Source organism: Falco biarmicus, chromosome 11, assembly GCF_023638135.1.
Source record: "Falco biarmicus isolate bFalBia1 chromosome 11, bFalBia1.pri, whole genome shotgun sequence".
NCBI classification, from domain to species: Eukaryota; Metazoa; Chordata; class Aves; order Falconiformes; family Falconidae; genus Falco; species Falco biarmicus.
This window is the reverse complement of record NC_079298.1, coordinates 18,660,306-18,683,890: the sequence shown is the minus strand read 5'-3', so window position 1 is coordinate 18,683,890 and position 23,585 is coordinate 18,660,306. Positions and strand designations below refer to the sequence as shown.

Genomic DNA, 23,585 nt, shown 5'->3' with positions numbered 1-23,585 from the left:
TTTAGTATAAGAGTAACACAGCTGGTTATAAAAAGCAAGATGTATTTTTTTCAAGTCCTAATGTTTTGTATTGAACGGTTTGAGTAGAATGAACATATCAAATATGCATAGAATAGCATATTCTTAATACTGGGATAAATCAGTTAAAAACCATAAAGGTAAGCATAGAGTGGGCCTGCATTAAAAAAAATTATTATGAGCTGGCTCCCGCCTGAGGCCAAGATCTGAAAGTGCTACAACTGATTTCTGAGTTCATATGCCGCTTCTTTTACTGCATTCATGCCAAATTCATAAGGATTATGAGAAAATTCAGCAGATTAGTCCTTTAATCTGGTGTCTCCAATCTAAATAGAAAAAAGTCAGATATGGCTAAGCAACTTGGGGCATCAGGGTATCCAGGAAACACTCACATTGACATCCTAGCTTGAAATTTCAGATCAGGCCCTCTACCTTGTACTATGACGTCTTCTCTACTACAAGGGTTTTTTCCCCCCACGCTTTGCCTAACATAAATATCTATTCATCTCCATTGTCATTTTAAAATTCCTGTCTTTTTGAGAAACCTCTTGTGAAATTAAAGAGGCGCATCATATTCTTGCATCACATTCTGAGCACAGTTAGGCTTTGGCTTTTACTGAGCTTTTAGGAGGCACTGCCAGCACGACTCTGTCTCCTGAACATTTTACCCAGGGCATAGGCAGCTTACATGTTCTGAAGCAATTGCTGTACTAAGTACCCGGTAACGTATCTTTCCCAGAAACTGAAAATAAAGGCATAAAAGAGAACCACATATTAATTTATGGGCGTTAACATATGGGTGTAAGTTTCTCTGGGGATAATTATGTGACTATGCTAATAACGCCAAGGATGCTTTGATACATCACCACAAATTCTCACAATGATGTTCTTGAGCATTTCATTACTGTCAGGAGCGTATATATTTAAACAGGAGAGAGGGATGAGAGAGGCCCACACGTCTTAACAAAAATAACCCTCTCCCTTCATGCTGCAGGCGAGCTGATGAAGTCCTGTTAGACATGGGCGCTTACATTAGATGTGTTTACTGGAAACTTCCCATTTTGAGAGCAGAAAACTACACTAAGTGCGCTGAAAGGGGAGCAGCATGCGTGGTTTGCAAGGATAGCTGGAAGCATGGGCATTACTGACAGTGAAACGATGAAAAAGTCCTGCATTTTGCAGGACTTCTGTACTTTTTTCAAAAAGTGCAGTCTAGCACACTTTGAGGCTGTGGTTCAGAAATCTTCCTGCAGACCTCTGTGACAAGTCCAAGTGCCAGGCTAAGTTATCATGCCTTGGAAAAGGGAAGGTTCCCAGCTCAGTCAGAGAAATTTTTCCCAAAGCTTCCCTTGACTTGCTGGCAAGACAGCTGGTGTGGAGCCCCAGGTGTCCTTGAGAAATTCTCCAGTACATTGCTCAGCACTTCGATCATGAAGGCTCGGTGTATTTCCAGTTGTTGTGGGGACACCAAAAGCAATCACACCAGAAAGGCTGCCCTGTGCAGGGGGCTCAGGCTGCAATGCCTTTGCCTGTTTCCCAGTATTCTAATTGCCCAGCTGAAATTAAACTTCACACAGTTTAAGTTTTTATGCCTTCATATACAATTTTTTTTTTTTAAAGCTTTTCTTCTAGTGAGGCTAACGTCTAATCCTTTGACCTTTTGCATTAAGTCTGCGCACAGCAGACCACTACCCTAACGACACACAGTTATGGGTGTTATAGAAGCATTCTCAGGCATACAGGCATTTATAGATAAATCATCACCATTTTTTTTTTTTTTTGAGCAGTGATAGGCAGACAGAGTTCAGCCCTTGCTCTGGGATAGCAGTGGCTGCGGTGAGGGTAGGAGATGTCCTGGCGGGTGAGCAAGTGGCAGGCATGTATTTCGAGAGGCTGTATTTGCATTTTCTGCCTCTTGTGAGCTTGTCAGGCATGCTGGGACCGAGCCTCGGCTTGTGGAAATTATTTCAAGGCAATTTATACCAAACGACGATCCCTACTGTTCTGTTTGTTACAAACTTGGCTGTAATACAGTAATGTTTAGTGGCTTAATAACATCTGCTTTTGGCCTCTCCTACTCCCTCAGCAAACAATTTTCATATATAACAAATGTTCGCATTTAGTCTAATTAGAACAGAGCCCAAGGGTCAGAATAGCCATACCTGCACGCTGAGGAGGAGACTCTGGGTTTCCAGATGAGAGACCAGGTTTCTCCCCTCTCCATGCCAGGGTCCGAGACTTCTGCCCTTTCCCAGGATGAGCTCTTCTGGGCAGATCCCACTGAAATTGCAGAGGTGGGGCAGCACCAGATGTCCCCTTCTGCAGGAGGTCTGTCCAGTCGAAAGGGTCACAGTAGGTAGCAAAGGTAGCACAGAGTCACTGGGACAGGCAGATATTTCTTGAGCGTTTGGCATTTTCAAAAAGAACAGCACATTTTAAAAATAAAAACTCTGAATATATATATAAAACATGCAAAAATAAATATTTCCCACTAACAATTGATCACAGTGCATGCTGTGAGGGTGCATGAGGTTAAGTGGCGTACGGTTTTGCCTTTGCACAGGAAACCTGACAGTTACAAACCCTTAAAAAATCTGTATGGTTTATCTTGTTGATTATCACTCTTTTTTGGGCAACAAAGATTCTGCCCATGTTTCATCATGTGTGTAGTAGAAATACCAGGATATGCAAATATAGAAATTACACAACAAAATCAAAACTGAATTAAAGCTCTTTACAGTAAAAAAAAAAAGAGAACCAGAACTGCAGCCTTTTTATTGCTACATCACTGAATGCGCGCACAACCTGGCTATTTAGGTGCTTGTAATGTATGGTGCAACTGTCTCTCCATCTTCCCACTGCTGTTTACGCCTCTTCAGTAACAGCTAAAATGGAGGCTACCGATCTTGGGTATAATGAAAGAGGAATGTTTTAGGTAGTCTTGGGAAGCTTTATGACAGCTGTCAACTGATCAAATAATTAAGAATAGCAATCGGCATTTATAATCAAGAGATGGGCTGTTGACTTTTGGCTTGGGGAGCAGGGCTGCGGCAACACTGTTGTGACAGCTGGTGGATGGAGACTCTTTGCTGTTGAACTCTGTGACCCAAATGCTGTGGCTGAGCATCTACCATAAGAAATACAGGTAGTGTCGTAGTTCTGGGTGCCCTCTGGTGCACTGGGGTGAACCTCACCAGCAGTCTCTAGCGAAGGATTTCTCGCCATTCCTGTACACTAAGGTCATGCGTATGCAAAGCTATGGGCAGGCAGGCAGGTCAGGTTAGCGTCTGCCATGAAGAGGAGGGCAAGAGAAATGAATTTTATCTTGGCTTATCTGAGTGATGCCCTACCATCTCACTGCTCTGGGTTCTGTGTCACTGGCAATTTTCGCTGCCACAAATAGGTGTTGCTTGACCACAGCTAGGAAAACAACGCAAAGTAGATATGTAAAACAATTTGACAAGCGTCAGAGAAAAAACATGATCAAGCGAATTATTTATCAAATGTTATTTGGTCATATGCAGGGAAAAGAAAAAGACCTGTTTTGTTCAGAATATCTGCAGGTCAGATACATTAATTTTATTTCCTCAAGAAGTATGCACAAATGTTTTCTGAAATAAAATTTTTTGGTACTTCATATGCTTTGTTGTTTGGTTGATTTTTCAGGTTGAAAAGGGAAGGAAATCTTTGGCAACTTCTTGTGGTTGCAGGGCATTTCTTTATATCTACTTTTTAAGACACTTGTAGGAATTAGCATTACGGACTATGAACACAGTGAACCAGAATTATTAGTGGGACAGCCAACTCTTCAGACTGGAATTTGGTATTAGCAATTCAGGAAAAAAAATACAAGTGAGATACAGCCCTATAAATATATTTAGGAACATATTAAATACAGATAAGCTTTTGAAATCTGAACTCAAGAGTGTATGAGGATTTTGCAAGTTAGCTTTGTCTTTATAGCAAGTGCATGCAAACTTCAGGTCCTAAGCCTGAGACTGGAGGTATCAAAAATTAACAGCCACGTTTGTTGTAGTGTGAAAATATAGGTGAAATACCATCTTCCTTTAAATATTTTCTTCTCTTTTTTTTTTAAAAAAAAATATTCCTAATTGTCTCCATTTTTCCTTTGGCAGCTATAAACCATTGTAACCAACCACAAATAACTATAAAGATGGAAAAGGGAGACTGTAAACAGACCATTTTTTCCTCTTAATTTATTTTGCTTCTTCATGTTTTGGACACGTTTATTTGTTTATAAAATTGCTGTACATCAATAAAAGCACTAGAAATACTCCCAAGCTATTGGTTACAAATGATTTAAAGCTCATTTCTTCTCTAAAAATGAATCATGCAAAAATAAAGCCTTCCTGTCCACAGATCTACTTGTCTCCTTGCCTGTATCCAATTATGTCAGATCTTGAAGAGATTCAGCCCAAATGGAACAGAAATGCTGTGATCAATCTCAACAGCACCTGGAATACGGGGCGATTTGGAAGCATTTTGGGGTACTTTTCTCTTGCTAACTGCCCAGCCCGACAACCTAGCTAACGAGACAGGTTTCTGGTTTTTCTCCCATCCCACATCCAGCATCATTCACAAGTTCCTGCGGGGACATCTGCGCACAGCCACTCCCAGCGATGTGCTTGGGTCCAGCCTCGTGCAGCGGCGTCCCGTCACAGCGCTGATGGCGCGGGGCTCAGCACATGCAGAGCCTGCTGCTCCGGCACCCAGGCAAAACAGCCCTCATCCACCTGCAAACCGCCTGCTTTTATAGCTAACAGCGTGAAGGTCTAACGCATCTGGCTCTAACTCCTGGGGCCATTTTTCAGTGTGAAAGTACAGTTTAAGGGAGACACTTCCTACACTTTCTCTGTGATGAGGGGCGGTGCTCTTTGGGAGGAATGGTTTATTCTATCAATGTGGAAGCATCAGTGCAACTTTCGTAGTGAATTATCAAATGCCTGAAGGCTTTGTAGATGTGTTCGTTCTGTGTACAGATGAACCCACCACTTCTCCAAGCCTGCTCAGCAGCACGGTTTAAATCTCCAATGCAGGTCCACTGATCTTTGTATTCCCTTGAAACAGCCCACTTGGAATGATCGTTAATGGAATAAAAGGTGGAATTCGATGGCATCCCTATTAGGTTTACGTTGTAGACATGGTAGTCAAGAGAGCAATTTGAGGGAAGTTTTTGGCCGGAACGCTGCCAGGATTCAGCCAACAAATCAGTCTTCAGTTCCTGAGCCATCCAGGCTGCGTAGATATCTGTGGAATAAAACAGGGTGTGAGGAAATTAGTCTTTCATGTTCCTTCATTTAAGAGGGGACTGAAAAGCATCATCTAAACTGGGCTCATTTTGTTCCAATACCTGAAGTGAGCCAGAGGGGATTTTGCCCCCTCCCCTCGCTTTAACCTTTATTTCAGAAGTTCATTTCTACTTTTCCTTCTTCTGGAAAACTTGTTATAAACAATCAGCAGGAAAAAAAAAGGAAAGGAAAAAAATGTCAAGCCTTCTTCATAACAAAAAAATAGCAGGTGGTTCAAACCCCATCTTTGTTTTGTTGTTACTGTTGAATAACAGGAACATTGTTGAACACCTTAAGGCATTTGAAGGACCAGATCTCTTTTTGCTTTGTGGGGCTGAGAGAATGCTATGATGGGACACCATTCCTTGCCCTCTGTTACATTTATTTCTGAAGCTGAACTTCTTTTTTTCCCCTCGAAGAAAATACTAATCATCAAAGAATATATTAATTGCTTATTTGCTTAGGAATGTGTGAGCAACAGGTTCTCTTACCATCTATGAATAAGTGTGACTTTGCAAAGTGGAGCAAGGTTTCCCCATGAGCTGACTGGAGCTTGGAGAGGTGGCGCAAGGGGCCCGAGGGCAGCCTGGACCCTGCACAGAGCTTCTGCAGATTTGGGAGATCAGCTTGGAAGATGTTAGGGATGGAACAGCTGTAGATTCCTGGATTATAACTGAGCATCTGTTGGTCTGAGAAAAATCCAAAGAAATGAAGTCATGCAGAATTAAAATGGGTTAAAGCAAAGCAATCAAGACCATAAAGTTCTGCCTTGGAAAGGAAGCCTAAATCCTTCTTAATCTTCACAGACTATCTCCTGGAGGGGTCCAGTGTCAAAGTATCTTATTTTAGCAACCAAAAACATGTTTAATTGGTTTGTATTCTGACTGGTCCTGCAGCACGTAGACCAGACAGGGAGAGTATGCTCAGGTATTTCCACTTACACCACATTATTCTTAGCAGAACTGTTAACTGGTGGTCTCAGTCCACTGCCACCTCCACCCAAGCTCATCTTCAAGCCTCTAAGTAGTCACACAGGGCTCAGACAGCATGTCTGACAGCTCAGACAAGCCTGTCCGTATTTACAGGACTAATTCCCAGTCAGTTACAATTGCCAAGCGAAATGAAAACGGAACAGCTGCCAGAGGGTCTAGTTTGGTTTTAGGGAGAACAGAGCTTGACTTTCAGCATCTGGATTGAGTCTGCTGAAGAAATTTACTTCTCTGTACAGTGCACAGCTTAATTGTAGAAGTCTTTGCTAAGGATATCGTAAAAGGCAAGGGAACAAATAGGCTCATTAGATGAGTTCATGGAAGAGCAGTCCATCAGGAACTTTCCAGTCTTTCCAGCTCAGGAAATCCCTGAATCACAGATTACCAGAAGCTGGGAGGATGGAGCAGAAAAGGCATTAGCGTCTCATTTTCTTGTCCTCTTTCCCTAAACACATGCATAGATGCGCTTCCACAAACAGGAACCTGGTTTAGACAGCTCTGGGGTGTGGCCGCCCTGGCAATTTGCACAGCATGTGTGTTTCATTAATATCATTTGAGGTTTGGAAATAAGAAAAGAGAGAAAACCAGTGTGAAAAGTGCTGAAGAGCATGCCAGCATGACTGCTTGCAATGCCTTTTGATAGTCCCTTTTCAGGATTCCAGTACCAGGTATTACTGTCAGATTGTTCTGAATCTTACGGGTATAGGTTTTATTGGTTTTTTTTAATGAATATTAATATTTTTAGTATTGATCTTTTATGTGGCAAAGAGTATCTGGGGAAATTATGTGTGATATTTATTCCATACTTCATATTTCTGACAAGTCACAGCTACTACTCCAGCTGAAGCAGCGGTTGCCTTACATTCATACATGCAGACAACTGCAGCTGAACAAGCTATTACTGTTTAAAATGATTAATCATCCTACTTTATATTCCCAAAGCATTTTCTATGCATGGACTGAGTTTACCCTCGATACGGACTTGTGACTATTATTATCCCAATAGTCCCCACGGGGAGATGGAGACAGAGTGGAAGAGTGAATTTCCCACATTCACACAGGAAATCATTTGATAAACATAACTGAAGCCAAAAATCCTGTTTCCAGGCCCCACTTGGTTTCCCAGTCTGACACAGAGGAAAAGAAGAAGCAATTTTTGAGGTGAAGCCTCAAGGAAAGCAGTCGGAGAGGTGTGGTGGAGCAAAGGCTATCTTAGAGAGAAGCTTTTCATACCTATTTCTGTGAACTGGTCGTATTTGAAGGTTATACAGATGGCTGTCTGTCCGTAGGACTCCCCAGTAGCTGGATACCCGTAGCCATCCTCAGGGACGGGAGGGAACAGGGGCACACTGTGAATCACCCAGAAGCCTTGTGTTTTGTCCAAGAGCATAAATCCTGTCAAAAAAAGAGAAAAGTTACTGCAAATGAATTAAGGAGGAAAAAGCCCTGAGACGATAGAGTTGAGTCTGACTTTGGATTTAGTGCTGGAGACATCGCACCTCGATGTGTTAATGTCTACAGTAAACTGGCTCTAGTGTAGATTAATGGATTATAGGAGACACTAACATTGAATTGAAATTGCATTGATTCTCTCCTGCATAGCCTAACTCAAACCGTCACCATGTTTCTTTTGAAAAAAAAAACAAAAACAAAAACCAAAACCCAACAACAAACACAACTTTTCAAAACCTTTCTCTTTCTCGGCTGAGATTTTGTCTTCAAAAAGTCTGATGATTTAATGGCTGTGACCCTCCCTCCACCGCTCATTTTCCTTCTCTTCATACATTCGCTGCCTAAGGGGAAACAGACTCTGTCAACACCGTGTCTTTTTTTCTAGACCAAATTCTTCTTCACGGGGAAGCAGCAGAGAGATCGACTATGCCTCCCCCTGCGGCAGGGTGCTCCAGGGAGGAATGGGGCTGTGAACTGTCCCCATTGCTGCAGCCTGAAAATACAGCCCTGCAAAATGTGTTCATCTCAGGGTCAGGCTGGGCAAACCCCAACTGCTTCCTCAAGGGAACATCTAGACCTTCACCTAAGTTTATGCTTATTTAAAGCCTTGCTTTACTTTAACCGCATGCTTTAGCACTTCTGTGATCTTGGCAGCAGTTTCTTCCCCTGGAGAGAGAGAGTTTGGAGGAGTTTATGTTTAGGGTGCCTTTCCCTTCACCTCTTGTACTGGGGTTGCCATTAGGTTCAGAATGATGCGGCCTGTACTCACTGAAAAGAGCTATACGAGTTTCAATGCTTGAAAACAAAGGGTTCATAAGCTGTAAGAGTTCTTCAACACAGCACAGGCATAGCAAAACCAAAACAGAAGGTTCAGCTACAACAAACAATGCATCATGCAAATCATTCTCCAGTTTCGCTTTAGGCAGGTATTTTAGATACGCAGCTAGACAACAGACAAGTAGATGCTATCCACAACTTTAGAAAGGAGAAAATAGTAGCTTGGGACTCCCCCTGTACCTTTGGTATGTCCGTTTTTCCAGCCATCAGAGTCTGATTCAGGGACCTCATCATTGTATATTGCATATGCAATTCTGTTCTTCTGCAGGAAAACACACATTTCTGAAATATGACATTCAGTAAAGGGAAGACATTTAAGTGAACATCTTCTGCTGGGAACAGAAGAAAGAATTCAGGCCTTCTCTGAGTGAACATCATGAGCCTAATCCTTCTCCCAATTCAGCTGACACAGTCACTGCAGAAGTTACAGTAAAATAAGTGGAAGTTCAATCATGAGAGTAGCCCTTCCTCAGGAGGTCAGATATGCTCACTAAGGCAATTTACATGGGTTTATTGGGCACTCACTTGCAGAGAAGTTCCTCCCTCTATTTTTTGTGCGTGCCTCTCTCTGATTTAGCAACCAGATCTGGTAAAAATGTTTGCTGAGGAAAAATAGACATGACAAGTGTTCTTATGAAGGACAAGCAATTAATGCTTTTTTTTGCAAAATATTTGCATGTGGCTGCTCCTTATTCCCCCTGAATAGAGAACTTCAAAGGAGCTGGGACAGGCTTCCCCTCCCAATGTTCTTTGACTTTGTAAACTGTTTATTACAATTACAGTGAGACCTGGAATAGGACAGTTGACTGGATTGCCGATATTTGACTGACTTGTGGGAATCTCTTCTACATATAAATTAATGACACCCTACCACTAACCCACAGCAGAAATGCAAAGACACACCCAGACTCCCAAGAATACCATGTAGATGGTAAAAATTAACTATAGGCAGATCTTGTGGTATTTTATAATCACTTCACACAAATATGCCGAAGAAGTCATAGTGATTTCAGGGTGAAGAGTAAAACCCAGATTTGATTTGAGACAGAGTGAAACACATGCACATGGGAGGGCTTAAGACAAGGATCTGTAATAGTCACCACTGGACCCGGTCAGAGTTCACAGCTTCAGATGTTGCTCAACATGAATTGCAGAGAAGCCAAAGGGAATACGTGCCAACACTTGTCTAGATGGGCAACACGCTAAATGTGTGTGAAAGGCCTGACTAGAAATTATAAGTTCAAGGATAATTTCTACTTGTAACAAAACCCACAAATAATCTGCCCAGCTGCCTAGACACTGCCCTTGACGTGTTTTACTAGATCTAGTTGGCCACGTCCGTCCATACCTCCGCATACTTATTTTGGCTAGTTTCATTTCATTTGCATGCAATATCAATTAAACATGCTAACAAAATAATAATTAAATGCCACTTGCCTTGGATTCATACATCTCGTACAGCTGCTTCAGTGTTTGTCCCAGAGCACCTTGTGTCATATTGACAAGGTATTTACTGAGCTGCCACTGTGGAGCCAGGGCATCCATGTACATGTATTCCAGCCCCAGGATGGGAATCTCTCCTTTGGCATGTTTGGGTAGCTTGTAAAGAGCAAACCTGCAACAGTGAAGAGCAATTGTTTTTTTACAACCATCCTGTTTAAATGCATAAATCGTTATCTCCTTCCCACCTGAGGATTTAAGAGAAGGATGACTCCAGGGATGCCTATGATGGCGGGGGACCAGTGCTCCCAGTGTGCAGTGTGGGTGTCTCAGCCTCCAAGTGGTGACCCAGCGCAGGAACCAGCAGCAGTCTGACAGCACAGTATCTACTGCAGACAAATTTGTTCTGCTTCTTAGTGAGGAAGGGAGGCTGATTTGCACCAAACTCCTGTTGCTGTGGCCCAGACTAGTGCTGGTACCCTGAAAGAATCTGAGGTAGCCCTGGTCTGGAGTCCCATTTAGCCACCAAACCGCTATTTGCTGCTGGTTCTGGTAGAGAACCTCAGGTCCCAAACTCAGTCTGACATTCTCATGGTTAACCTGGACGATATAACTTTATATGAAACACATGAAATTATGTATTAAAATATAAAATGCATAATGTTATATTTATACATACTAAAACCACAAAATAAGTATAAAGCCATGTGATAATTGTTGTTCCAATCCTGCTTTTCATAACATACTCGCATTCTGCTGAACTGTTGCAGACTGGATATTTGCAAACCGTTAGCCAGAAACACAAATCTTTTCAAAAATTGTAGAGTACTCTATATTGTCAGTAAATGGCTCAGTTCATATTACTGTCCCTGATGAAGCAAACAGCTTTTTCCAGTGCGCAAGTCCATGGAATTAATTGCAATATAATTAATTGAGCCACTTCCTTTGAGTGCTGTTTTTAAGTAATTTGCTATTTATGTCAATGGTAAGAACTGAGTGGCATTATTGCCAATTCTGTACTATTTACCAAAAATCCAGCCTGATTGTGCTTAACTCTTCAGGTATACCAGGAGGAGTAAGCCTCTCCCAGTGGATGTACAGTCTCAGGGTGGTCAAAAAGGGTATCTCTGAAAGCAGGCAAGGAGTGTCGGGAAAGCATTTTGCTAGAGGAACGTTTAATCCATGGGAAACATACATGTACAGGCAGAAGAGAAACACACAGCACTGGTGATCCTGGTAATCCACCTGCATTGCCACTGACTGAGTGATGTTCCTTAAATAGCTCAGGAGAAACTGTTGCTGATGACAGATCGCAGAGCAGAGAAGGTGATTTATGCAGCAAGGCTGAGGAGAGCTGCCCAGGCACGAGGAGTCACGACAATCTATTTGAAATGAAGATTTGGAAAGGAGAGGAATGGCAGTAACTCCAGTAGTACAAACTGGTCCAGGAGTTAGTATACAAAGCCTTTCCAAACTACTTTGAAATGTACGGGAAGATTTATGCTCTCAGGGTGCCTACAGCCTTGCATTTGACAAACCCGCGCTAGCAGGTATGCTCATGGACGCACCAGTAGCTGAGCTATCAGTAAATTGCTTGCCAGTTCCCAGTGGATACATGTTTTGGCCCTTTCCAGAAAGCCAGCTGAGTCACAGTTGTATGAAAGTCTTCACTGCTATTTGGGCACAGGAAGTTTCTCATGAGCTGAGGCATTTGTGGGAGCAGAGTGAAAGTTATTTTCCTGAGAACCAAGGAAAAGCAAATCCGCTTATACCCGATTAGGTTGTCACATTGTTTGCTTGTGACTGAACTCTGACTTGCTACAAATAATCACATCTTTACTACTTAGTCACATTTTTACTCCCCCCCCTCCAAAAAAAACAAACAACAAACCAACCAAAATGCCCCAAACCAAACAATGCGCAGCTGTGGCTTCAGCCCTTGACTCAACACTTCTCAGAAGGCAGAGTTTTTGCTTGTAGTTTCATTAAAAGCTTCCCACAGAATACGATGAGTTTGGATGAACGCAGCAAAGATGCTCTGCCACCCTTACAGCCTACGGCCGTGTGCTCTGGCAGCCCCTGTGCAAGGTCGGTGAGGATGGCAGGATGAGCCCCTGAGTAGGAGGAAAACATGGGGGAGACAGTGACCAGCCCAGGCACTGTGTGGTGGGAACTGCAGGCACAGCTGGGGAGCGCAGATGGGATCAGGCCAGAAAAGGCCAGTGATCCCTCTGGTTTAGGGGCAAACGAAAGGGTTCGTGAGTACTAATAATGAGTAATTATAGAATACTGCAGGATGAAACCACTGAATAGCAGGAACTCAGACAAAGCTCTTGCTAACTGAATATAAAACCTGCAGCCCTGTGTGTGTTTGAAAGGGAATCAACATCTTTTGTTTAAGAGGAAGCTTTTCTCAGCAGTTTCAGTTCTGCTTCTCCTATCAGCTTCATAGCAACCAAGTCCAGAACCAGGCAATAGCTGAGTCTTTCTTGTAATAAACTAGAATGACCCCTGCAGATGGGCAAGTTTCTCTTTCATTTATCACGGAATACTGGAAAGGAACATCCACGCGCCCCCCACCCCCTACCCCTGTTAAATCTGTCGGAAGGGAATATGGTTTTGCCTGTGCAGACCCCCCCCAGTTCCCATCTAGAATGGGTCCCACATTGCCGGTGCTCACATGGAGGCGCACATGAATTACTCCTACCCACAGCTTTCAAAGCATTTTTCAGAGAGTTTGCATACAAAAATTGTGTTCATTTAAAAAAGGGTGGTAAATATTTTTGTTTGTTTGTTTGTTTTGTTTGTTTGGGTTTTGGCCTGGAATTTTTTTAGCTTTATCACAAACAGACTCATTCTGCAAGACATAATTGCAATTTGTGGAGAAATGAAATTTCTCATACCTTTAAGTTGTTGGGTAGTTAGCTGCACCAACTAAGAGTCTGATTCCTGAAAAAAATCACGTTATCCAGAAGGCCTTGGCAAGGGTGACAAGTCACAGGGATGGACCGGCCCCTCACATGTTTGATGCTACGCCACTACAGAGCAAAGCTGGCTTTGTGCTCCTGCTTGTGTGCCTGCCTGTGGCATGGGGAGCGCCTGCCTCCCCGGCAGTTAGCTCTGCGTGCAAGGGAAGGCACGTGCAAGAATAGCACCTGCTTCTTTATCACTTGTATCCAAAGTAATCATTTTTCCACGAGAAAGACACTTTTCTTTTTTAAATTAATTGATACTTCTCTTTGGGAGGCTTCTGTGCTCATTTTAGGAGCCCTCATTTCACTTTTCAGACCTGGGCTGCATATTAGGTACTTATACTGCACGTCTTTCATCTTCAAAGCACATTAATCCCATTAATCATTTAACACCCGAACTTGGGCTCGCTGCTGGCAGTGGGATGGTACCAGCTCTGAGCGCCGGCAGCTCGGGCGGTGGGGAAGGACCTCTGCTCCTCCGCAGCCCAGCGCAGCCAGCGCTCTCCTACACTGCCACTGCCACCCCTGCACCCGCCCGGGCAGCTCAGCCTCCACTCCCCCTCGGCGATGGCAGCCAGGGCACAAGTCCCACCGTGATGCTCTTTGGGTACAAGTGATGAGGTTAGGGACAAGACACGGACGTTTCCCCGCTCGGCTCGGGACTCAGGCCAGGCGAGATGCTTGCTGGCATCCTGGCTCCGGCCGGGTGCTCCGGGGGCTGCTGCTGGCAGGCGCAGCCTTGGCACCTGAACACAGGTTACGCACCCTTTGATGATGAGACATGAATGCTGTGTAAAACGGTAATTAATTTTGCAGCTAGTCATCATGCAGTAGGGTGGTTGGTTCGGTGAAACGAAATCACATTTCGGTAACTTACCCTAGGTTTTCCAAATGCAAAATTCAGCTCCTACTCACAGGCAAATGGGATTAGAACAGTGATCGCTATGCATTACTTCTCAGCGATCCACCTACTTCACGCAGTTTAATCTCAAGTGTTATTTACTCACCCAGCACTTCTCCCCTGCGCAGTATTTACTTACCAGTCCACGGTCTCCCCGTCTTCATTCCTGCAGGAAATCTCGGCTGCCCACAGGGGCGCAGAGGAGAGAAGCAAGAGCAAAGCAGGGTGACACCACGCAGATCCCGCAGGCATTTTGGTTTCTCGGCTGCTCTGGGTGAGCACTGAGTAGGCTCTAAAAGGAGAAGTTGTGTTGCATTAGCCGTCAGCTCCTGCTGCGCGATGCAGCAAGCACAGCCCCGCTGGCTGCCGGGAACAGCCTGGGAAGCCAGGCTCCCACCGCAGGGATGGCTGTCGCCAGCGGGGCTCGGGCTCCCAGAAGCCGCTGGAAGTTGCTCGCCATTTCTTTGGGCAACAAAATGGCAAAATAACAGTTATCAAGTTACATTTTCGAGAAAACTTACCTTTGTATTTTAGGAGGTAGTATTTTCACTAGTTAGAATTCACAGTGTTCTGCTTTAAAAAAAAAAAAAAAAAAGCTGCAGATATCGAAACCCTTTTGGTTTTCTTTTTCAGTACTGCATGACTGACGTATGAATCTTTTACAACTATCTGAAAAAAAAACAACCCTTGGTGTTCAGACAGGCAAAACAAAGTCATTTCCACCTCACTACTGCTCCACTCTGCCCCTGCCACGAGCACAGCCTTTGCACCATTCCTGCAGAGAGGGTTTCTGGTGGAACGCTGCGCCCTGCCTGGGTCTGACCCCAGCAGCAGGGGAGTTGCTTTGTTTGTGGGGATTCAGCCTGCAAGGACTGACAGTCAGAGATAATGCTTTGATCTCTGAGCCACGGTAATTTTCTGACAATTAGTTAATATTTTTTGTGCACTAGTTAATATTTTAAGCGCACTAGTGTTTCTCTTAGGAACAAATATGTCTGAATCAAGCAATTTTACATCTGATAATCTAGCAACTCACACATAAAAAGCTTCAATTTATATTTTGGTGTGCAAAATATTCTTTCTCCCTCCTCATTATTCTTACATGAAAAGGTGCTGATTTACATTAAAAGATGTTGATACCAAGCATGGGATATTTCAGCCTCTGGAAAAGTGTAGTGGATTAAGCTCTAGACATTTCAGCATAACAGAAATCCTCACAACCTTTGCAGTATTTTGTCTCTCTAGTATAGCCTCTTCGACACTGTCATGGATGTGTTAATGGGGTGTGTTTGACAGAAGCAGGATAAAACTGTATAGGGCTTAGCACAAACAAAACCAGTGACCCCAGAAAGCCAGGATTTTGGAGGTGGATGAAGACCTGAATTTTGCTGCTCAGACTTGCTTCTGATCCCTTTTGTAGGAGATCAGAACTGTAACACAGTTGTGAGGAATTGCTTTCAACCAGCCCAACCCGGTCGGTCTTTGCTTCTTGCTCTTAGGAATTGCAGCATGCATAGAGGGGGTAATAAAATACACAACAGGTCAAGAACATGATAGTTGTTTCCACGTCCTCTTTGGGACTTCTGCCGGCTTACAAAGCAACCTTCCCACCCCTCACGGAAGAACTCCTTTGGTACTCACCATTTCCACTTGGCCTCAGAGCGGCAAGTCCCTGCGCCCCTGTGTGTGTGACAGGGGCAGCCCTGGGGACATGGAGCCTGCTGGGCTCTGCCTGCTAATGGGGGCTCTGCCACGCAGGATGGTGACCGTGTGTTGCCAGCTTCTGCGTGAAAATGGAGAGGGCTCAGTGCATCACACGTGGAGCCTGACAGCAGTTGTAAGAGCTGGGAGCCAGAGGAGCAGGAGGTTGTGAAAGCCTGTTCTTGGTGCCAGGGAAAATCAGGACTCGTCTCTAGAGGCTGAGCCCAGCCTGGCAGAGCCAGCGCTGGTGCAGTGATGGCAGAGCGCACGGGTGTGACTGCTGCCTGCCCCTGCATGGCTGTACCTGCAGGGACTGAATGCACTGGGGCGCTCTGGGTTCAGAAAAAGATGATGGAGGTGACACTCAGTGACAGTCTGTATAGTCAGGACTAATCCAAAGATGACGGACAAGAGAAACTAGTTCAGTGTTACTCATGTTGTATGATCTGCCCCCCATAATAGCTTCCTAAAGCGTTTTTTCTTCCCATCAGGACTTTGCAATTTATAATGGAAATATTTTCATTATCACAGGTAACCTTAGAAATAAAGGCCATGAACATTGTTTATGTTTCATTGACTGAGCATAACTTGGGCTTCCACTGAGTTCCTTTACAACAGTCCCGTATTTTGTCTGCAGATCAAGGATGTAGAAGTCCTCAACTGTGAATATGGCAAGAACACAATTAAGTTCCTTCGCCTTCATAGAGAAGGGAAGAAGCACTTCGTTAAAGAAGTGGAAGTCTGCACGCATCTCCGGCTGACTTCTGCTCAGGAGTACCTGGATGGAAACAACTCTCTTGTGATACCTACAGACACCATAAAGAATATTGTCCTTGTGTTGGCCAAAAAAAATGGGGTATTTTTTATTTTTTAACTAGCCTTGCTGTTTCTTCTGACTTGATTTGAAAGTGTTTGTTATATTAACTTTTTCTTTTCAAAATGCAGTAAACCATATCTCCCCCCACCGGCATGGCAGGTAGGCACTAAAGTCACCTTCAGTGATTTGGGAGAGATTTTTTCCTCCTCCAGTGCTTATCCTGAGGACTCTGCCTTAGTTTTCCAAAGTCTTTTTTTCTCACAGAGCTAGCAGTTCTTTTTGTAGATTTGTCATATAAGATCCTTTTTTTTTTTAATTTAGTAGTAAACAATACTGCATTATTCCTATATTGCATTTTTAAACAGGTGTCAAAGCACGTGAGACTCCTCTTAATTCTGTTAACAGTGTTCTTACCTCCCTCAATTGCATCTATCATAATGACAATCTGTAGCATAAATTGTCTGTCTCAGTAATGAAATCCCATCTTTAGCCTGTAAAACTTAATCATAATATTGCCACGATTATTTAAGCATTATACCCTCAAAGCATAAAGCTTCTGTAGCAGTTTCTCAGTCCAAGGACTGCAGCTCACTGTACCACAGAACGGGGGATTTTTGATGCATCTGTAGCGGCTATTTGCAGTGTCTGCTGCAAGCTGATCAAATGACTAGACAGCATGCGCAAAACCAGATATAAGAGAAATAAGTATTTTTAGTAACACTGATCCTTCCCAAATATTTACAACAATCAGAACACTCTACTTCTGCACGAGGTAATTGCTTCTTTCTAATAATACTGTTTGCTGTCTTAGATCTCAACTTTAGAACAATTTGCTATAGATATCTGCAAACACTTCATGACAACGTTTTGCCAAGTGGCATACGTCAAAACCTACGTTCAAGAAGTACCATGGAAACGTCTACACGAGGTATCTAAAATACTAATACGTTCAGTTTGTTTATGCTGGAGTGATTCGTCTCTCTCTCAGTTCCTGTTTTCAAGTTAAGATAGTCTTTACTTACATGTCTGCTCTGAATTGCAGAACGGCGTTCCCCACATCCATGCATTCATATGCGCTCCTGATGGGATCCGCTTTTGTGAAGCTGAGCAGTGCCGAAATGGTGAGAAAATAATATGCAACTTCCCCTTACTTCTCTGTAAATATTTCTGCTATGAGAGATGAAGATGGCTTTAGAGGCAGCTAAAGGTATTAAGGGCTTACAGCACAGCCAAACCACTCCAGAAGTCTAAAACAAAGAGTACTTCTATAATTTAATTTTGCAGTCCTTGACCTTTGAGACATGGCTGAGGAACTAAGGTAGCTCACATTGGTATGTACATCCTAAACATATAACGGTTACAACAGCACACTCAGCAGAACTGCTATGTGTTCTCACAGGATTTAATAGCCCTCTGAGAATGGCCTGCTTACTGTTTTACATCATTCTCTATTCTGCAGTCTCACTATTATCATTACCTTATAGAGAATGTATCGTGAAACCGCAGTGCTGTAGGCCAGTTGCCTAGTTTGTGGTTATTTTCAAAACCCTGTCAACATGCCTTGGTTTTATTTCTAAGAAAGAAGCAATTTCACTGCTGCAAGCCAAGCTGGCTTGAACATTGTGAGCGCTCAGGTCTATGTGCAAACAATTTCTCACATGTATTTAAGTGTGCTTACTGTTTTTGCACATCATGTGTAAACAAAGTGCCATGTGACTTCACAAAGAGTTCTGCCATACTTAAAAGATAACAGGCTTTCAAGCTCAGCTGTTGTAAATTGGCATTCCAAAGGGAGTGCAAAAATTATCTTTTCCTGCTATGACTCACAACAAGAGTGTAAGTTCAATGTCACTGTGTTGGTGTTTCATTTAACCCATCTCTCAGACTACTGGGAACTGAGCTGAGACCACTGCATCATTTTGCACCACGGATTTAGAGGTTTTAGGCATTATTTTGTTATCTGTCTATTACTGCCTTAGTGTAACAATAACCAAAGAGCAATTTTTTGAATATTTTCTATTTTTCTTATAAGAGAACCTTCCCTACCTTTAGCATTCTGCTATGCATTTATCAGCCAAACACAGAAATTTATTGCTCAGTTAATCCTCTCTTTTAACACTTTTCTCATAATTAAAAGAAACCTAGTGAGGCTTAATAGAATTATAGGTTTGTTTTTTTTTAAAATACCATTATACTGCTGATAAAAGTCTCAGAGCTATTGGAAACTGAAAACATCGTAAATAACTTAACAGAGTCCACATTTGACAGCACAAGCACAAAACATACTGAAAGCAGAGCACAGGCTGTTCACCTCAAAAACTTTGCCTAAGCGTTATATTCTTCAGTGCCAGTCTTAGGCCAATTGCTACACAGCACACCAGTCAGCCCGCCTTTCAGCACATCATTCATTGCAAGGAGCTCCTTCAAACAAGGCTATGTATTTGAAAATTAAATAAATATGTCTCCAGGTCCACTGATAGTATCTGCACTACACGAATAGCCGTGCATTACAGCCTTATACCCGAGCAATGAAGTCATTAAGATCCGAACAAACCCCAGAATATCCTGTCCAAGGACAGTCTCTTCTTGAGACTTTTTTTTAAGCTTTAGTAAATAACAGGGGGATGTAGCCAAAATTATAGATACACCTCCTTGGACTCATTCAAAAACAATAACGAATGTAAACAAGAAAAGAAATAGATAAAATGCAATTATGATAATTTCCAGTGACAGAGCAGTTTAAAACCCCAAACCTCTAAACGATCATGTCATTTAGAAACATCTGTCACAGTGGAATTATTTCCGGTATAAATTCCTGCAAATACATGGTTTAAAGGCAAAGTCTGTCAGTCTTCCCAGTCCAAGGCAGGATTACTATACGCCAGACATATTCAAGGATTAATTTTGAACGAGCTAGTGTGAGCACCAAGAGCAGCACAGAAACAGCAGCTCAGGCTACAGCCTATCTATACAGGCTCTGAATATGCCTGCGAGCCATAAAGTTTCTCTTTTCTGCATCTGCTTTTTTGGCAGCTCTGGTTGGTGAGATTTTTCAGTTATCAGTTTGGTGTGCTCTAAATGACTGACAGCTTGAAATTGTTTAGCTGCCACCCAAAGGGTTTGTCAGAAGAAAAAGTTCAGAACACAACTGTTTGGTCTTTAGAAGACGATAATCCACCCATGCAGCAGTGATCTACAACAGCACATTTTATAAATAGTAGCTAAGAGCGAAAACATTGTCAGTTCGAACCTGTGGGTGGCATCTGTATCAGTGCCAGCTCCTGGTAACCAGCTGAACTGCAGGGATTTGCTTTGGCTCCTTGCCCTCTCGTTCTTAGGGATGCAAACCTCACAACAGGATGGGTATGCAAAGCAGATTTCTGACTGAGGCTCCAAGCCTTTGTGCAGAGGGTTTCTACACTTACCTGTATTATCAGAAAAGGCTCACCACACCTCTCCTGTACACCGCACCACTACTAGCCTATTTCATTTCCCTTTGGAGCAACTACTGGTCCCTGAACTGACATCAGTGAGAGCTAACCCAGTGCATACCCCAGCTCCACGAAGGTGAGATAAAGGGTGTCTTCAGCTCTCCTTGACTGCAGGTCACTTGATAGGATTCTCTGTTTTCTAGGCTGAGCTCTGATTTCAGTAGTTTCTCTCTTGTTTCTTGCCATTCTGCTAGCATGAGTATGCAGAAAATAATTTTAAAAAGTAGCTAGACTTACAACACAAGCACACAAGTGAGTCCTGGAGAGAGAGCTTCACGACTGTGGAGCTGTCACTGCAAGTACAAACCCAGAGGTTTATTTCTGTCTGCCTGAAAAGGAGCTCATATTGTTGCGTATTTTTGGATCACAGGTCCTCTGGTTGTTTATGCTGGAATTAAAGATCTGAAACTTATGAAGACAACACAGTCTGGATTTGAAGGCTTCTATAAGAATGAACACACCACGCTTCCTGAAAGGAATGACAGGATTTTATGTGGAGAGCTCTTCTGCAAATGGTCATATGGCGAATGCAAGGATTTTGACTTTGACTGCATATGGTATACATCACATCAAGTAGCGCTTATTACCTTATCTATGATCCCAAAGCCCCTCTATACAACACAGCAGGTGTAAGGGCCAGGTCTGCAGTGGCTGTGCAGCAGCTGCTCGCACAGATCTCAGTGGCAGCGCCAAGCACTTGTCACTGGGGGTGAGGCATGCCTCGGGGGTACTCCTCCCCCGATGGGGTGTTAATGGGCAGTGTTTAAATGGACAGTTCAGTGTTCAGTACAGAACATACTAATAACTGATTTGTTAACTACTTTTTAGCAAGACACCTATTTGTGAATTAAAGAGCAGGAGGGGATGGGAATTTGGAGGTGACTCGACAAAGAAACTGTTCTTCCATAAAAACCCATGTGCTATGTATTTGTCAGAAAAGACAGAGAAAATACAAAAAAAAATCCCTCAGTAAAACATTATGGATCTAGACAGAGACAGCTGATAGAATGTTTTGTAAGACTCTGTGTTACCTCTAGGAATCAAATCCGTGAATGTATCCTTGAAGCCTTTTCTGGGCCACCTGACAGTGGGGAATATTCGCCCTCTTACCAGAAAACTGTCAACTGTATCCAGATGCATGTCCTTTCCAAAGTGTCACAGGTATCTTCTTTCCTCCTGCTGGTGTTTTACTTGAATAATAGTGCATTTTAATCAGACCACTGAGAAGATGAAAATGAGCTATTTCTTCCTCTGGCAGTTCTAAATGAGACTGGAAACTGTTTGGTGGTACAGCTGGATGGTCTGAAAAAAATATGAACACACTGAGAAGTTCATCTGCTGCTCCCCAGCTGTGAACACAATGGGGGAGAATATCACTCAGCGTTTGGCAGGACCTGACCTGAGTAAAAGTGAAAGGGGTGCTACAACATTGTCTACATACTCATTAGATTGCATTTGATCAACTGTACCTACGGGGGTGGGGGGGTGTGGCATTGCCTTTCTTTACAGTGAATGAAAAGATTGCCAAGGCTGTTAGCTGGAAAGGTGCCCTAATTCACTGTCTCATCCATTGTCGCGGTTTCAGGTACAGGTCATAGAAGTCGTCTTGAACAACACTTTTTATAATGTCGTAGACATGAAGAATCTAGGCTTGATTAACGACAAAGAAGTAAGTGAATGTTCCAAACACAGCTTGTCTGGACTCTTTAGAAATACTCAGCCTTAACGCATAGCAGCAGCTCTGCACAGAACAGAGTTAAAGGGAGCAGACTTTCTCCCCCAGCCCCAGTGAAAGCTCCACCTTACCTCTAAAAGAGATTTACACTGATTACAGAAGAAGGATAATTGCCTTCTTGTGTTGTTGGTAAAAGCTAAAGGAGCACAGTGGAATGCTTTGGAGATCAAAGGGATCTGAAACAGAGACTACCTCTGAAAAAATCATTCCTGTTTTCTCCACTGAATTTACTTTTAGTTATAATGTCAACCTGTGCAGCTTTAACCAAGCAGAATGCATCGTGGCATCCTCACACACAGCCAGGCGGTGGGAAAAGCTAGCCACTATGGCTCTTCTTTCTGTTCCACTGGCAGCACCGCTGAGGCCAGGGAGCATCCCTGGTGCAGTGGGGTTACAAGCAGGTTAGCTGGGCCATAGGCTAACTCCAGGTGACAGCAGACCATTGCTCTAAGGGAGCAGCGAAAGGACGTTGTACCCATTAGGAGCCAAAGCTCCTAACAGTGTCCAGCAGTGGAAGATTATAAGCCGGGGGTCAGGCAGAGGGTGAGAGATGTAGAGGGATGAGATATATTGTTTGCTCCTCCCTCCACAGCTGCTCTAGCTGACAGCCAGGCCCAGCTGAAAGTCTGTTATGTTATCCTCATGCGGCAGAGAAACTGGGTTATTCATTTTGCATCAATGATTTATAGTCTGTTTATGCTCTAGTCTCCCTCCCTAAGTCTTGTGATTCTGCTGCCATCTTACCCTACCCTTGTCCTCTTTCAGGTGGACATTATAGATCCACTTTCACTTGTCATAACAGCAACATCTACCATAGATGTTCATAAGAGAAGGAAAGGGCCAGGGCCTGAGCCTATGAGGAGGTGAATAGTTGTGGTTTCTGCTGTGATGGTGCTTGGCACAACCCTGTGTCAGAAATGACCTCTGTGTTTGTGCTTATCCCCCTCAGGTTCTGGTTCCAGTGGAAACTCCCTATGGCTCCTGCGCTTGCACGCTTGGCAGGAAGAAGTTCTTAGAAGCACAAAGCCACATGCTAAAAGATGAGAGGCAAAGTCAGTTTGGACTGGCAGCTGCCCTGGGAAACTAAACCTCTTGGCTACACTCACACCTTCCTGATAAACTTAACAGCATGGCTCTCCTATCAACGTATACGCCCTATTGGCCTCTTACGTTGCTGACTGCTTTTTCCCCTATGAACTCCTGAGGTTGGGATTTCTGAAGGACCCTCAGGAATTCAGAAATCAAAGTCTATCCCTGAACCTCAGTGTGATTTGCAGATTGAAATCCCCTACACTCTTTTGAAAATCCCAGCTGGAAATATTAATTAATTTTTAAACCAGCTATTTCCAGACCTCTTAATGAAACAATTAATTAATGAAACAATTATACGTTGGTAACATCTTTTTGACACGTAAAATCAGCAACTCTGTATATTCTATTTACTAATGTTCCTTCAGTAAAATGAATACACAGGCACGAGACCAGATGTTTCATTGATGTAACCTGTCATGACCCCTTGATGCCACACTGATCTACAGAGCTGAGGTTCTGACCCAGTAACTGAGACACCAATTTCTTTGTAAAGGAAATGAAAAAAAGGAAAAAAAACCACACACACAAGTATCTCTCATATCTCCTTTGCGGTGTGAATAGTTACAGTTGTTGACTAATTTCTCTGCATGTATTCTGACTGCATGGCTGCTGCTGTGACTTATCAGACTATACAATTTCTTTTATATTAATCACTGAAGTGTTTGAGGTTTTGGGCTATCTCTGTAAGTTTAATTAAATAGTTTTCTTTAGGTCTAATAATCTCATCATGACTTCTGAGCAGGCAGGAGTCAACATAAGTAACCCTATTATTTTTGGGAGGGGTAGGCAGAAAGCCAGCCAGCCAGCCAGCCAATGCACATCTTACCTTAG

General features: G+C 43.2%; 2 protein-coding genes across 3 annotated transcripts; one reads left to right on the top strand and one right to left on the bottom strand.

Annotated features, from left to right (window-relative positions):
* Nucleotides 1-4,118: 4,118 nt before the first annotated feature.
* Nucleotides 4,119-17,575, bottom strand: DNASE2B (deoxyribonuclease 2 beta). 2 transcript variants are annotated; one of them, XM_056355720.1, is made up of 7 exons: nt 17,459-17,575; nt 14,058-14,210; nt 10,043-10,220; nt 8,786-8,867; nt 7,550-7,711; nt 5,819-6,016; nt 4,119-5,286 (listed from the first exon to the last, which is right to left on the bottom strand). In XM_056355720.1, the coding sequence occupies exons 1-7, from the start codon at nt 17,497-17,499 to the stop codon at nt 4,928-4,930; spliced, it is 1,173 nt and encodes a 390-aa protein (XP_056211695.1). In that variant the 5' UTR covers nt 17,500-17,575; the 3' UTR covers nt 4,119-4,927. The 2 variants fall into 2 exon arrangements, with proteins under 2 accessions (XP_056211695.1, XP_056211696.1); XM_056355721.1 differs by lacking the exon at nt 17,459-17,575 and adding an exon at nt 14,440-14,476.
* Nucleotides 16,503-23,517, top strand: LOC130156842 (uricase-like). Its single transcript, XM_056355722.1, has 6 exons — nt 16,503-17,364; nt 17,479-17,557; nt 20,298-20,484; nt 20,965-21,088; nt 21,513-21,596; nt 22,612-23,517. The coding sequence occupies exons 1-6, from the start codon at nt 17,293-17,295 to the stop codon at nt 22,747-22,749; spliced, it is 684 nt and encodes a 227-aa protein (XP_056211697.1). The 5' UTR covers nt 16,503-17,292; the 3' UTR covers nt 22,750-23,517.
* The last annotated feature ends 68 nt before the right edge of the window (nt 23,518-23,585 follow it).